This window comes from Corythoichthys intestinalis, chromosome 16 (assembly GCF_030265065.1).
Source record: "Corythoichthys intestinalis isolate RoL2023-P3 chromosome 16, ASM3026506v1, whole genome shotgun sequence".
Taxonomy (NCBI): Eukaryota; Metazoa; Chordata; class Actinopteri; order Syngnathiformes; family Syngnathidae; genus Corythoichthys; species Corythoichthys intestinalis.
The window spans coordinates 3938811-3953477 of NC_080410.1; the positions used below are offsets into that span (position 1 = coordinate 3938811).

The window sequence follows — 14667 nt, forward strand, 5'->3', positions numbered from 1 at the left end:
GCTAACTATCCATGCTGGTCACATGTCAGTATGTCAGCCAATTGGAGTCCAAGCAGGGTGGTTTGCCTGCCGCATTCGCAGATCGACATGAGTCGACTGTCTCGGACTCAGATACACACACTGGGAGAACTCCGTGGAATAAATAAATGATTTATATCGGTGGAAATGGATGATGATACCCAGGCACTTTATTAGGCTTGTTGTTCACACGTGTGTATGTAAATCTGACGTTAGATTGTTTTCTTCTTGGAGATGCATGTGTGGCAGCCTGGCATTTTTTTTTTTTTTAACATAAGAGGTTTGACAGTTGCCGTCATATTTTCTGGATCAAAGCACCGTTCCGCTCCCCAATTTTATATCGGAACGGTGTTCCAGACCATTCTGGCTCGCTATCACCCCTGGTTATAGGTATGAATGGGAAAAGCAGTTTTGTGGTTTTGGGAGGTTCTGGCTCCGTGGCAACCTGTGAGTCTGGGCTTTCCGGCAAGAAATTCTAGCCACTTTCGCTCCTGTGTAGCAGTAATATTAAATAACAGAAAAGGTCAAGAGACATGAACAATTTTCGCACATTTTTTTTATTGCACATTTTCAGATAAATCATTTCCTCATTTTAACAATAGCTTTCTGAGTAAAAGTAACACTTAATGGAATGATTTTGTTCATGAAAGGCCATTATCTCATGCCATTTTGACAAACAAAGGCGTAACTATAAGGTTTGTTTTAATGGGATACTTGGGACGATACATATTAGCATTTAATCAATGACACCAGTCAGCTCCATGCAAATGTCCAAATGGCTTCTGGGACAATGGCCTATTGAGGAATCAACAAGATACAGTACAAGACTCCCAACATTTAAATAAATACACACATGATTGATTAGCTTATTCAGAACAGAAATGTGATGAATTATGTACGTTGATCTTAATGCTGTGTAGTGTTTGTATTAACACATGACCTTCGAAAGACTTACACCAACAAGCACATTTAGACTAAAAAAGATACATGAGTAAAGCATTAACGCTTTGCCAATGTAGTTGCTTTTTCACTAGACCACAGAGCATGTTTTAATATACTGCATTACATGTATGGAACTTCATTCCAGTTTTATTGCACACTTTGGTAAACATGTAAAATATCAAGACTGCTGAAAAAAGCACATGAACTTTAAATTAATAATGCAGAGAATGAAGAACTATACTGCTTTTCCTCATAGAACACAGTAAGTATTGCCTTACTTCCAGTTCACACAAAGAGACAACTCGCAGAAAAAAAAAAAAAAAAACTTTCCATTTGTGCAGACGAGAAATTTTGCAGTCCATCCCATGGCCATTCAGGAGAATAAACTGGAATTTCTTCATATGAAAGCATGTCGCAAACTAAAATAATATTAAAATTATAGCTCGCTACTTTGTACGTACTGTATGCTGTATGTGCTACTTGTGCAGCAATTGAGAAATTGTATACCAATTAGATACAGGAAACATGCATGCATGTGTGGTCTTTCCATGTAGTGGCGATTGAGGAACACAGCGTGCAAGATACAAACTTTTTTTTTTTTTTTAAACCAAAAATATGCAGCAAAATATATCTATTTTTGTCCAATTTGTACCCTTTCAAATTCCCTTAATTCTACCTTTTAAACTCATATCTGAAAGTGGAAATCCAAATAAATCCATTCTAGATTTCCCTTTAGACTATATTTTCACCTGAAAAATATTAAACACAAAAACATGGATGTGCTAGATGATAACTACTACATACAAACATGGCTTGAACATAACAATAAAATCCCTCTAAAAACTTACATTCAGTTGAGAGGTTTTAGCAAGGACTGCGAAATGCAAAACACCTTAGAGGAATGTCGAGCCGCTGGAAAGCGCGGAAGAGAAAATGCAAACACGTCTAACTGGCTCCTTCTGACGACACTTGAAATAGAACGACTGGCTTATAAATATCTACTAATAAATAAGAGCTTCTCTTTCATACTTGTGTGGTTTGGTTTGGTCCGATGTTGAATGCGCGCTGATTAAAAAGGTCTATAGTTCCAGAAACTGGAGAAGACGGATATCTGCAAGAATAAGACGACAATGTGTTAGTCACATCGCTCAATTCCTCCATGAATTAACACATTGTATTGAATAGACTCAGTCGGGGGCTAGTTGTGCCAGTTTTTACTTGAAGCAAGAGAATGACAGTAATGCCTCCAACTGAAATATGAACTGCTGCACAGCAGTGTTGTTTTCGTCAACGAACAATATTTTCATGACAATGACGTCACGATGACGCGCCGAAAACGGGTCTTGGGAGACTAAAACATAACGAGATGGATGCCAGTTGTCTTCTGATGCAAGGGCGTGGATTTGGTCTCAACATTGGTAGGGACGATAACCTGCATGTACACTTTTTGCTTAGGATGGGGCACTAATGAGACCAAACAGATTGGGTGAACAGGGGCCATGGCTACGTTTTTCACTAATACGAACCTAATTAATTGATATGCTAAATCAGGGATGCTCATTACATTGATCACGATCGACCAGTAGATTGCAGCGCTACTGAGGGTAGCTCGCGTACAGTTAAATATGATTAAGTTGTGGGTATGTTGTGTTGTGTGAGCAACAAATAAGGTTATGCAGCACCACTCTCTCTCCTAGCAGCTTCTTGCTCACATTTTTCTAGTTCTATAGATCCAAACAGAGTTCACTAAATTTCTTACAGTTTAATTAATGTTCAGAGTAGAAAACACAAACAGAAGGACACTTCTCTCTAAGGAGCTTCCTATTCGAGTTTTGCAGGTTAGCAAGTTCACACAGTCTAATGTTATACTAACTCTGATGCAGGTCGGACTTCATTAGCAAAATTAGTGGTGTTTTTCCCACCTCCACAACATTGGTGTCTTTTTAAATTACTTACAGTGGCTTTTGCTGGCCCCCCCAAAAAACGTATTTGCCTATCTTCGAAGGGGAGTCCGGGGGGGCAGCATGTTGTCGACATGAACATTATTTCTGTCGGAGCTGTGAGAGTGTGAGCGTGCGTGTCGGGGGTGGGTCAAGTCATCAGCCAATCAAACGTGCGTTTGACAGGTTAAAAAAAAAATGGACCGGCACATTCAGCAAGCGAAAAGGCGTAAATGTAAGTTAAAAGATGATGAAAATAATTCACTTAATAATAGTAGGGTCAATTCTATCAATACAACATATGGGAAGACAACCTAAATGACCTACAGTATATCACTGAATCCATTAAATAATGCATATAAAGTTGCTTAAAAGTTGGGTGGGACAATCTGAACATCCTGAAAAGTTGATCTTGTTATATTCCTACCATGTAGCAAAAGCAATGGCTTGCACTTCTATGACATAGTATATTGAGCCCATGTGAGTTGCATGATGCTTTTTCGGAGTAAACCGAAGAGCCAATGCTAAAAAATAAAAGGACACACACCTTGTCTTTCAGTTGTTGACAGAGCTGTAGTGAGATGGTGAAAAAGACCAGGGTGTCATTTAGCCAAGGGACCACACACTCCACCTTGTGAACATGGCTCACCTCAAATCGGTTGTTGTTGAGTTCACTATGAAAAAAGAGGGAAAAAAAAACAATGAGCTCAGGGCGCAGGAAGCATAGAGCAGGTCGTAAAGACGCAAATAAGAGCGCATGTACACACAAAGCAGAAAGTTTTTGCGTATGCGAAGAAGAGCGCATGCGCACACACGAGGAAAAGTGCATTTGCTCCCATTAAGAAGTCGCGCAGCTCAGGAGGGGGTGGGGGGATTACAGCTCCAACATCAATGACAAATAATCCAAGTTTTTTGATAGTTATTTTGAGATTTAGGGGGTATCTTGGGTTACTTCATGTGAAAATTTTGATTACGTCGCCAGTGTCGGAACGGAACTCGTTCCTAACCAGGAAACTACCTGTAATTAGACATAGCACCACTTTGTTCATAGGTAGCATAGGCCATAGACTTTATAATTATAATGACGGGTCCCACCCAACACACACTGTGCCACGCCTTCAAGCAAGGGGCCTGCCCACATTCAGCATCAACAGGGTCCCCCCAGGATTGATAAATCTAAATTCAAGACTTTTAAGACCTTTTTTTAATGCCATTTCAACTGAAAATTAATACTTTTCTCGCACCCATTATTTAGATCATATTGAATCATTCATTCATTCATTTTCCATGCCGCTTTTCCTCACGAGGGTCGCGGAGGTGCTGGAGCCTATCCCAGCTAACTCGGGGCAGTAGGCAGGGGACACCCTGAACTGGTTGCCAGCCAATTGCAGGGCACAAGGAGACATACAACCACGCGCACACTCATACCTACGGACAATTTAGAGTGTTCAATCAGCCTACCATGCATGTTTTTGGGATGTGGGAGGAAACCGGAGTTCCCGGAGGAAACCCACGCAGGCACGGGGAGAACATACAAACTCCACACAGGAAGGCCGAAGCCCGGGATTGAACCCTTGATCTTAGAACTGTGAGGCAGACGTGCTAACCACTCAGCCACCGTGCCGCCCATATTGAATCATATTAAATAAAGCACTGAACATCAAATTTAACCTCAATTACTAAGTGTGTTTGACAAAAGAATGCACATATATTGAAGATACATAGACACATTTAAAATAACATTATAGAGTCTGTCAGAATTTTTTAAACACACACACGCACACAATAATTATGGACAAAAAGAGGAGGAGGACAGGACTGAGACCAGCCATCTTCTGTAACAGGCTAGCCGCTAGTGCACCTGCCAAGACCCTAGTGAACATGGATAACTCTTGAAATTCACATTCATTCGAAAGGCAAACCGAAATGTTTAAGCAGGTCCACTGCCTTCGCATGACCCATAAACTGGAACCTAAAGTATCTGGATGTAACTTGAGCCCCTATCACATAGTCCAAAACAACGGGAATATCACGGGACTTAACCGTGCAGCAGTTATGTGTGAAAACAATTTCCCGTGTCGACTGACATGGGAAGCAGTGTGCGTGAAAGCAGGCGTTAAATTCCCGGGTCACAGCAGATGGCTGATGACTTAAACATCATAGCGACGGCCGATGTAACTTCCTCCCTCTTCGCAGTAAGAGGAAAAGCGGTAAACAAACATCGCAATTATAAACATAGCAACCTGGAAACAGCTAAATTAAACTGAAAACATGACCAAAATTAAAATGTCAATTATTACGTCGGTCCGGGCCAGGGTTCTTTCTCGCTAACTTTTTGAAATAACTATATATTAACGATGTATGAATGATAAACTAAGGAATACTTGTTATAAAATAAATAATTTGGATAAAAAAAAGAAGGCACTGTATGGTAATTGCAGAGCCAGAGCGTGCCTATATGCCCTTTTTAATCTTCCCCTCTGTGAGTCCGCAAAACCGCATCTGTTTATTTATATTTATCACACTTTTCCAGCGTTATTTCGTTGTGTAAAAAAATTTATAATGATCATAAAAATATGTAGTCTATTTAAACATTAAGAAAATGTGCGTTTTTTTCTGCCAACCAACTGAAAATTCGTGACAAAAGAAAGTTAAGACATCGGAAACGCTCCCTCTGGAATAAAACGCAATATGACCAACATTGTGACAGCTGATGCCGACCAAAAATGACGTAATATCCGAAACAGATCACCAATGGACTCATTTGAAGTATATGAATGGTGGTCTGTTTTGGTGTTCAGAATCCACAATACTTCTGCCTGCAGGGTTTTACGTTCCACCGACAAACGGACGCATTCCCGATGCAGAGGTGGATGGATTCTCCCGTTTTGCCGGTTGTGGTGGTTTGGCACGCACGAGTTGCATTTCGATTTGTAGTGCAGTGCATGGCAAGAATTCTATGCGTCATTTTCGTTATGGATTAAAAAAAAAACAAAAAAAAAAACCATCACGGATATAATTTAGGTTGCACTGAGATGTTCTTGAAAATTAAGACCGCGGTGAAAAAATTCCAGACTTACAAAAGCTAATTTAATACTTTTAATACCTTTAATAATGGAAAACTAAATTCAATGCTTTTTTAATACTTTTAATAACCCGCGGGTACCCTGATCAAGAGGAGTTATTCTCAAACACACGCACCCAGCCATCTAACGCCGTATTTAGGTTGAAAAAGTACAAAAGCTGTACCCCATACAAACACGAAGGATTGTCTCAGGAGTGATTTGTTCGAGGATTCAAGGTAATTATTATATTTTTCGCACCATGCATGCAATTTTAAACGTTGTGAAAAAAATCAACGGGAGAAATTAGCCGCTATGGCATTGGCGTCATAGTTTTGGTCAAATAATATATTTAATAATAATATATTTAGGTCAAATAAATGCTATCTGTATGTTTTGGTTTTTTTTTTTTTTTTTGCTTTTAACCAAGGATCCAGACTGTTTTACGTCCATATCTATAAGGAATTCAGGGATTTAAGCATTTATGCACAAGAATTTTCACCGGAAAAAGCTCTTTGTTTTCATATGGTGGCCACTACATTTGCTTACTGACTAGCATCATAGTTCGCAATATTTACGTAAAATAAATGCTAACTGTACAGTTTTTTTGGTTTTAACCAAGAATCGAGAATGTTTTACGTAGATACAGTATCTATAAATAATTCAGGGATTTAAGCATTTATTCACAAGAATTCTCAACTAAAAAAAGCTCTTTGTCTGTGAGTCCACTCTGTCAGCTTTGATGGCCACGCCAACAATGCAGGCCCCCTATTAATCAGACCCACGCCCCGTGTCCTGTCAATAATTATTAAGTCTGTGCATAGGCGTTTAATAATCTATTTTGTGTTGTTTGTTTTTCTCTTCCGTCTGCTTCCTTCCATTCTGTCCCTCCGAAATCCCTTCCTGCTCGCTGCTTTCTCCTAACACATAAAACACAATGAACAACCACAAAGGGAGTATCTCGTATGATACATTAAAACTGTTCAGACCACAAGGATACTCAAATTCCTATCTGTGTCTAAGCAACTGAACAGGACAGGTGTTTTAAAAAAAAAAAGAAGTGCACTGTTTGCACTTTCGGAGTGACCGCACATACTTTTTATGTAAAAGGAAAAACCAGATACACAGGTTTTTATAGGTGGGTCTCCATTCCTTAAGGGCCTATCTTCACTGAAAGGAAACATACTAGTACTGTTTGCATCAAATTGTTGGCTCTACGTATGTTGTTTGTTTTTTTTAGTTCAATTAAAATATTAATGGAGGGAAAAGCATGAGTGAAAACTACTGATAAGTCAGATATAACGAAAGCCACCCAGTAGTAGTTGCCAGACAGGCATCAAAAATCATCTATTCCCATTAGTATATTCCCATTTAAACAGAAAGAAGTCAACAAGTACAGTGGTATGAAAAAGTATCTGAACCTTTTGGAATTTCTCACATTTCTGCATAAAATCCCCATCAAATGTGATCTGATCTTTGTCAAAATCCTACAAATGAAAAAAAAAAGTGTCTGCTTTAACTAAAACCACCCAAACATTTATAGGTTTTCATATTTTAATAAATATGCAAACAATGAGAGAAGGGGGAAAAAATAAGTAAGTGAACCATCACATTTAATATTTCCATTTTTCATCCGTTGTGTGTTACTCCCAAAAATTCAACTTTGGCTTCATCAGTCCACAAAACATTCTGCCAAAACTTCTATGCAGTGTCCAAATGCCTTTTTGCGAACATGAAACGAGCAACAATGTTTTTTTTAGACAGCTGTGGCTTCCTCTGTGGAGTCCTCCAATGAACATCACTCTAGGGCTCTTTTTTACCTCGCTGAGTATTCTGCGCTGAACTCTTGGCGTCATCTTTGGTGGACGGCCACTCCTTGGGAGAGAGGCAACAGTGCCAAACTCTCTCAATTTGTAGACAACTTCTCTGACTGTCAATTGATTAACATCCAGACTTTTAGAGATTGCTGTGTATCCTTTCCTAGCTTTGTTCAAAATCAACAATCCTTGATCGCAGGTCTTCAGACAGCTCTTTTGACCGAGCCATGATGCACATCAGACAATGCTTCTCATCAAGACAATTCTTACCAGGTGTGTGTGTTTTATAGTGGGCAGGGCAGCTTTAAACCACTCATCAGTGATTGGGCACACTCCTGACTTAAAGTGTTTGGTAAAAATTGGATTCAATGGCTCTTTAAGTCTCCTTAGGCAGAGGGTTCACTTACCTATTTCCCCCCCTTCTGTCATTGTTTGCATGCTATCATCATTAAAATATGAAAACCTATAAATGTTTTGTTATTTTTAGTTAATGCACACCCAGTTTTTCTCATCTGCAGGTTTCATCAAATGAAATTTAAGACTTTTAAATACTACTTAGAATGCATTTTCACCCTTTCAATCAAGTGGCTCAATTGATTGATGAAGTGGTACAATGTGTGGTCCTACAATAAAACAAATTTTTTCATCTTACAACATGGCTCCAGGATTGTGCAGCACAGAGCTTCCAGATGGCTTGAAATTCTGTCGAGAAGCAAAATGAAAAAAAAAAAAAAAAAAAACATTCACATTACAGTTTGCGCAACTTCATGGGGTAACAGCATGATGTGTTCAAACCTTGGTGGTGTTGGGAGCCAATACGTGAAGCTGGTAGACAGTGAGGCACAGTTTGCTTAAATTGATGTAAAAATTCACCATTACGTCACCAGGCATGGGAGGAGTGAACATTTTCTAAAGACAGGAAAACAGATATGTTATTAGGGATGTCCATCTGGTGCTGTTTGTTATTCCAGTGAGTCTTAAAGAGCATATGACACCAGAAAAAAAGTCTTAAATAGCATTATTATGTGAATTAGAATCATATTTTGAGACGATTCGACTATATACAACAATTTAGCAAAGCGCAGATGACGAGAAATTAGTCTTTTAATCTGCCGGTTAGCCACGCCTACCATTATAGGGCTTTAGCGTCCCCAACAGGTGGATGACGTCAGCGGTAGACTAGGCTCATCGGTTTTACTATTCAGCCCATCGAGGGGGAATTATTAAGAAAGAGGAAAACGCGACGAAGAGAGCTGCAAAATGTCATTGTTTCAGTCTCTCTACTCCCAATATTTTTACAGGATATTCTTTTTATCCAAGTATTTTTCCCCAATAGCTATATAAATGGCTTGAGAAGGACCAGTCAGCCCGTCGAGGGGGAACTATTCACAATGAGGAAAACGCGACAAAGAGAGCGGCAAAATGTCATTGTTTCTGTCTCTTTACTTCAATATTTTTACAGGATATTCTTTTTACCCAAGTACTTTCCCCAATTGCTAAATAAATGGCATGGTCATGACAAATAACAATCTTGTGCCCGGTTGTCGAGTTTCTTTGCGGATCGGCAAACCGCCCGGCGGAGAGCAATTTACAGTTCGTTCCCTGGAGGAGGGTGGCTGGAGTTGTTGTGTAGCTAACGCGCTAACAGCTAACTGCTAATGAGCATGAGGATAGCTTTTTACATGCCTATCAATGATCAAACGTAAGTAGTCCTTTATTTAAAGGAATTTTATAGTGTTTACTTTGTAATCACTGTATTTGTATTTGACATAATACAAAACAAGATGTTTACTCACTTCCTTGTAAGTCCAATGGTCCCACAGTAAATATCCACGGTGAATGGGAACCTTTTGAAACTCCAAAAAGGCGCATACGCCTCTCCCGCATACAGAATGATTTTTCTGCAGCCGTTTGGCTGGCGTGATGCAAAAAATAAAAGTATTAATCCGCAAAATCAGCTGAATCCTTCGTCCTCATACACAACAGTACACTGTATAGTGAAGAGAACGTCTTCTACCGTACACGTCACAGCGCCCTCCTCCTCAATGCAAGACCGAAGCCGGAAGTCACTCATTTTCATGGCGCGGGATTAAAAAAAACTAAATAAATATAGCGATCGCTTCCACACACATCCAAGCGGTCCATATCATTCAGGGGCATAAAATACCGCGTGTATTATGAAATAAACATGCTTTTTCGTGTCACAGGCACTTTAAGACAAAACAGACTTTACTGTTGTTTGTGTAAACTAATCAGTAATGACCTTAAAGGAGCAATATGCAAGATTGGTGGTCAATATGTTACAGTACAGTGGTACACAAAACTTCCCTTCCCCTTTGGGCGTCCAGATAAGTGCTTCGCATTGGAGAATCAAGCTGTGTTATCATACCAATGTTGCATTTAAATCAGAAACTAGAAAATGCTATTTCTGGTGAAATTGCTGTCCTGGTCACCATATGTAGTACAAGTACGCGACGCAAAAATGCGTGCTTGTCGTGCGAGTACGCGACGCAAAAACGTGTGCTTGTTGTACACGTACGCGTGCTTGGTGTACAAACACGTGACCCAAAAGCAAGTGCTTTTAGTGCAAGTACACGCCGCAAAAACGTGCGCTTCAAGCACGCAAAAACACGTGCTTTTAGTACAAGTACCGTATTTTTCGGACTATAAGTCGCAGTTTTTTTCCCATAGTTTGGCTGGGGGTGAGACAAACTCAGAAGTGACTTATGTGTGAAATTATTAACACATTATGATATCATTTCACATATTGTTTTGGTGTTTTGGAGTGACACTGATGGTTTAGTAAACTTGTTAGCATGTTCTTTAGGCTATAGTTATCTGAATAACTCTTATTAGCTATGGCCACATTCGCGGTCTGCCTTTGGCAATGTGTGTTCAATTGTATTATTGACTTTTTTATGTTGAAATGCATGCTTTTAGTTTGTGGCACTTTCACGCCCAAGTGGGAGTGCACTCGCACTGTTTACGCGAAGAAGAGCGCTCACACGCCAAAAGAAGACGGACAGCTACGCAGCGTCTCTGAACGAGTGGGCAAGAAACACGGCTGCGAACCTACGTTCATTGTTTATGCTTGTAAAATATCTCTACGGAGGCAACGCCTGTGTGTATCATGTATCATCTTTTCTGTTGTTGTTGTGTGTTTTCCACCCGCGATCGGACACTTAGAGCCAGTTGTGTGGTTGTTTGAAAAATTTTATAATGCAGTACTTCTCAAATGGTGGGGCGCGCCAGGGGGCGCAGAGGGATGCCAGGGGTGGCGCATGTGAGCTCTGGGAACATGTTTTTTTTTTTTTTGCCGTACTAGAATAAAGTGTACTTGCACATCCACTCAGTGGGTGGCAGTGGCGCTTTCATTTTCAGAGTGCGCACAGTATTTTTGAACTAAGCAAGAGCACACAGAAAAGAGATATGAAGAAGATCTGTGCGCCGTTTTCGAAAGCCGTTTTCCGACCGGACTCACGCAGCAACACACTGTCTTCTCTGGTTCTCACGTGTCCGCCTGAGTAGTGCCATTTTCGGCTTGGGATCGTCAAGACGACCGCCCTCACCTACGGTTCTCCCTCGGCCGCCGAGAATGCAGTTTTTTCGGGCCGTTTGCCTTTTGGCTTTGACTTTTTTTACAGTGGGAGAAGAGGGAAAAACCACTGTTTACTGTGTCTAAAAATGATTATAGTGGACAGCCGGAAGCCAGATTCATGGAGACGTCACTTAAAGACATTAGACCCCAATCTCATTGATAAGCCGCTTGATTGTTTTTCAGCGAAAACGTGGCGAATATTGCCAACAATCGTCCCGCTTTGTCCGTGTTATATCAGTAAACCAGTGAGCACTGTTAGCATGCTCAGTGCTAAATAACACCACACCTTTGCAAATGAGGTAATACTGTGAGCAGCGAAAATAAAAACTGTCCTTCTGTCCAAAGACACTCCCCACTTCTATTCAGTTTTGTTTTTTCGGTCAAATTTTTTTGGCTTATTGTCCTCATGAGTTTCTAATCAATTTGATTTTTTTTTTTATTTACTGATTTTATTACATTTTATTTTTCAGTATTAAATGGTCAAAAATGTACCTTGAGTGTATTTTTACAATTTGGATGTTGACTTTTGTTTAAATTCAGGCAAATTGATGCGCGTTAAGTCTTTTCTGTTACAAACAAAACAATGTTGTTAATAAAGTTATACTTTATTCTAAGTTCATTTATATTACTGTTTTTTCTTTAGTAGAAAAAAGGACACAATGTTAGGCAGATGTGTACTTATAATAATAATTTTATTGACAAATGATACTATTTACAGTGGCGGCAGAGAGTTTGGGGGGGCGCAAAATATTTACGTCTTCCTTGGGGGGGGCGTACCAGAAAATAATTGAGAAGCACTGTGCTAATGTTAGCGAACGCATGCTAATCGTTTGTGTTATTGCTGTAATAGTAGCTAATTATCATTTATTTACGTTGATGCGGACCTGTTTGGTATCGAGGACGAAATTGATTCAGCAAATTATATGGATGTCCAGCATGGGAGTTTAGCTCGCTGTAGAGCCAGGACCGAGCCGTAGCGTCCTGGTGAGGACAGTATATTCACATTTCGTTGTTCATGCTTATTGTAACATCATATTGTACACCTATTCAGCATGTTGTTCTCTATCATATTTTTTTATATTAAATTGCCTTTCAAGATGACATATCTGTTCTATGTGTTGGATTTTATCAAGGAACTTTCCCCCAAAAATGCGACTTACACTCCGGTACGATTATATATGTTTTTTTCCTCTTCGTTGGGCATTTTAAGGCAGGTGTGACTTATACTCGGATGCGACTTATAGTCCGAAAAATACGGTAATCATAATTGAGTCCAATTAAGTACACGTGCTTGTAGTACAAGTATGCGCTGCAAAAAGGCATACTTGCAGTGCAGGTATGTGCAGCAAAAATGCGTCCTTGTAGTGCAAGTAATCATTGTTGAGTACAATTACATGCAAAGGCTTGTAGTGCAAGTACGCGCCGCAAAAATGCTTGCTTTTAGTACAAATATACGGCGCAAAAACACGTGCTTGTAGTACAAGTACGCGACGCAAAAATGCTTGCTTGCACTACAAGCACCTGATGCAAAAACAAGTGCTTGTAGCACAAGTAATCATAATTGAGTATAATAAAGTATATGTGCTTGTTGTGCAAGTACGCGCTGCAAAAACCCGTACTTGTAGTGCAAGTACGTGCCGCAAAAACGCATGCTTGTAGTGCAAGTAATCGTTGAGTACAATTAAGTACACGTGCTTTTATAGTACAAGTACACGCCGCAAAAACACCTGCTTGTTGTGCAAGTACGCACCGCAAAAACACATTCTTGTAGTACAAGTATTCATTGTTGAGTACAAGTACACGTGCTTTTAGTACAAGTAAACAACGCAAAAAACACATGCTTGTAGTTAGGCATGTGACGGTATGATATTCTGACGGTATGGATAACCTTAAGCCAAAATATCACGGTATTGCAATAACAACTCTAAAATGTGTTACTTTGAGATATCTGGGTTTATAGAAATAAAATAAAAATAAAAAACAGGTTTTTTATTTTTCAAAACATTAGCTAATTGGAACATAAGTATAATGTTAAGATATAATAAAATAAAAAAATTAAACAAAATATTCTTAATCTAATTAAAATAAATGCAGTCCCTTAAAGTGCCTGTGACACCAAAAAGCATGTTTATTTCATAATAAACGCGGTATATTATGCCCCTGAATGATATGGACCGCTTGGACGTGTGTGGAAGCGATCGCTATATTTATTTAGTTTTTTGAATCCCGCACCATGAAAATTGAGTGACTTCCGGCTTCGGTCTTGCATTGAGGAGGAGGGCGCTGTGACATGTACAGGTGAAGGCGTCCTCTTCACTACAGCGTACTGTTGTGTATGAGGACGAAGGATTCAGCCGATTTTGCGGATTAATACTTTTATTTTTCGCATCACGCCAGCCAAACGGCTGCAGAAAAATCATTCTGTATGAGGGAGAGGAGTATGCGCCTTTTTGGAGTTTCAAAAGGTTCCCATTCACCGTGGATATTGGCCAAAACAAGCCCGACTACTGTGGGACCATTGGACTTACGAGGAAGTGAGTAAACATCTTGTTTTGTATTATGTCAAATACGAATACAGCGATTACAAAGTAAACACTACAAACTTTCTTTAAATAAAGGACTACTTACGTTTGATCACTGATAGGCATGTAAAAAGCTCTCCTCATGCACATTAGCTGCATGTTAGCTTCACAACAACTGCAGTGTGATTTTCCGCTTCAAAGACTTTGAAACATCACTCGGTTCGGGTTAGCATGTCGGCTAGCTGTCACGCCTCTTGGTTTGTTTACATTCTCCGAAGCCGGGGAAGGGAAATGACATATGTCCGATTTAGGTGTCATCAAATATCGTTCGGGAGGTGAGACAGTAAAGGTGAAGTCGACAGTTTTGACCATTATGGAGTAATTTTGCCATGTCGTCCTGGATAAGTGCATTTTTATTATTTCAGGTTCCATTTAGCACAAGACTGTTATTTGTCATGACCATGGTAATTTATTTAGCAATTGGGGAAAATACTTGGATAAAAAGAATATCCTGAAAAAATATTGAAGTAAAGAGTGAATAGTTCCCCCTCGACGGGCTGACTGGTCCTTGTCAAGCCATTTATATAGCTATTGGGGAAAAATACTTGGATAAAAAGAATATCCTGTAAAAATATTGGAGTAGAGAGACAGAAACAATGACATTTTGCGGCTCGCTTCGTCGCGTTTTCCTCGTTCTGAATAATTCCCTCTCAATGGGCTGAATAGTAAAACCGATGAGCTCAGTCTCCCGCTGACGTCATCCAACTG

The 14667-nt window shown here is 39.7% G+C and overlaps 1 protein-coding gene across 1 annotated transcript in view; it reads right to left on the minus strand.

The window, feature by feature from the left end:
- Positions 1–557: 557 nt before the first annotated feature.
- The window catches only part of rogdi (rogdi atypical leucine zipper), a 43426-nt gene continuing 29316 nt past the window's right edge, over positions 558–14667 (minus strand). The window contains exons 8-11 of the mRNA XM_057817174.1: positions 8575–8688; positions 8432–8481; positions 3448–3574; positions 558–2071 (exon numbers count right to left, since the gene is read on the minus strand). Coding sequence (XP_057673157.1) covers positions 2030–2071; positions 3448–3574; positions 8432–8481; positions 8575–8688 — 333 coding nt within the window. The 3' untranslated portion in view covers positions 558–2029. The remainder of the gene's footprint in view (positions 2072–3447; positions 3575–8431; positions 8482–8574; positions 8689–14667) is intronic.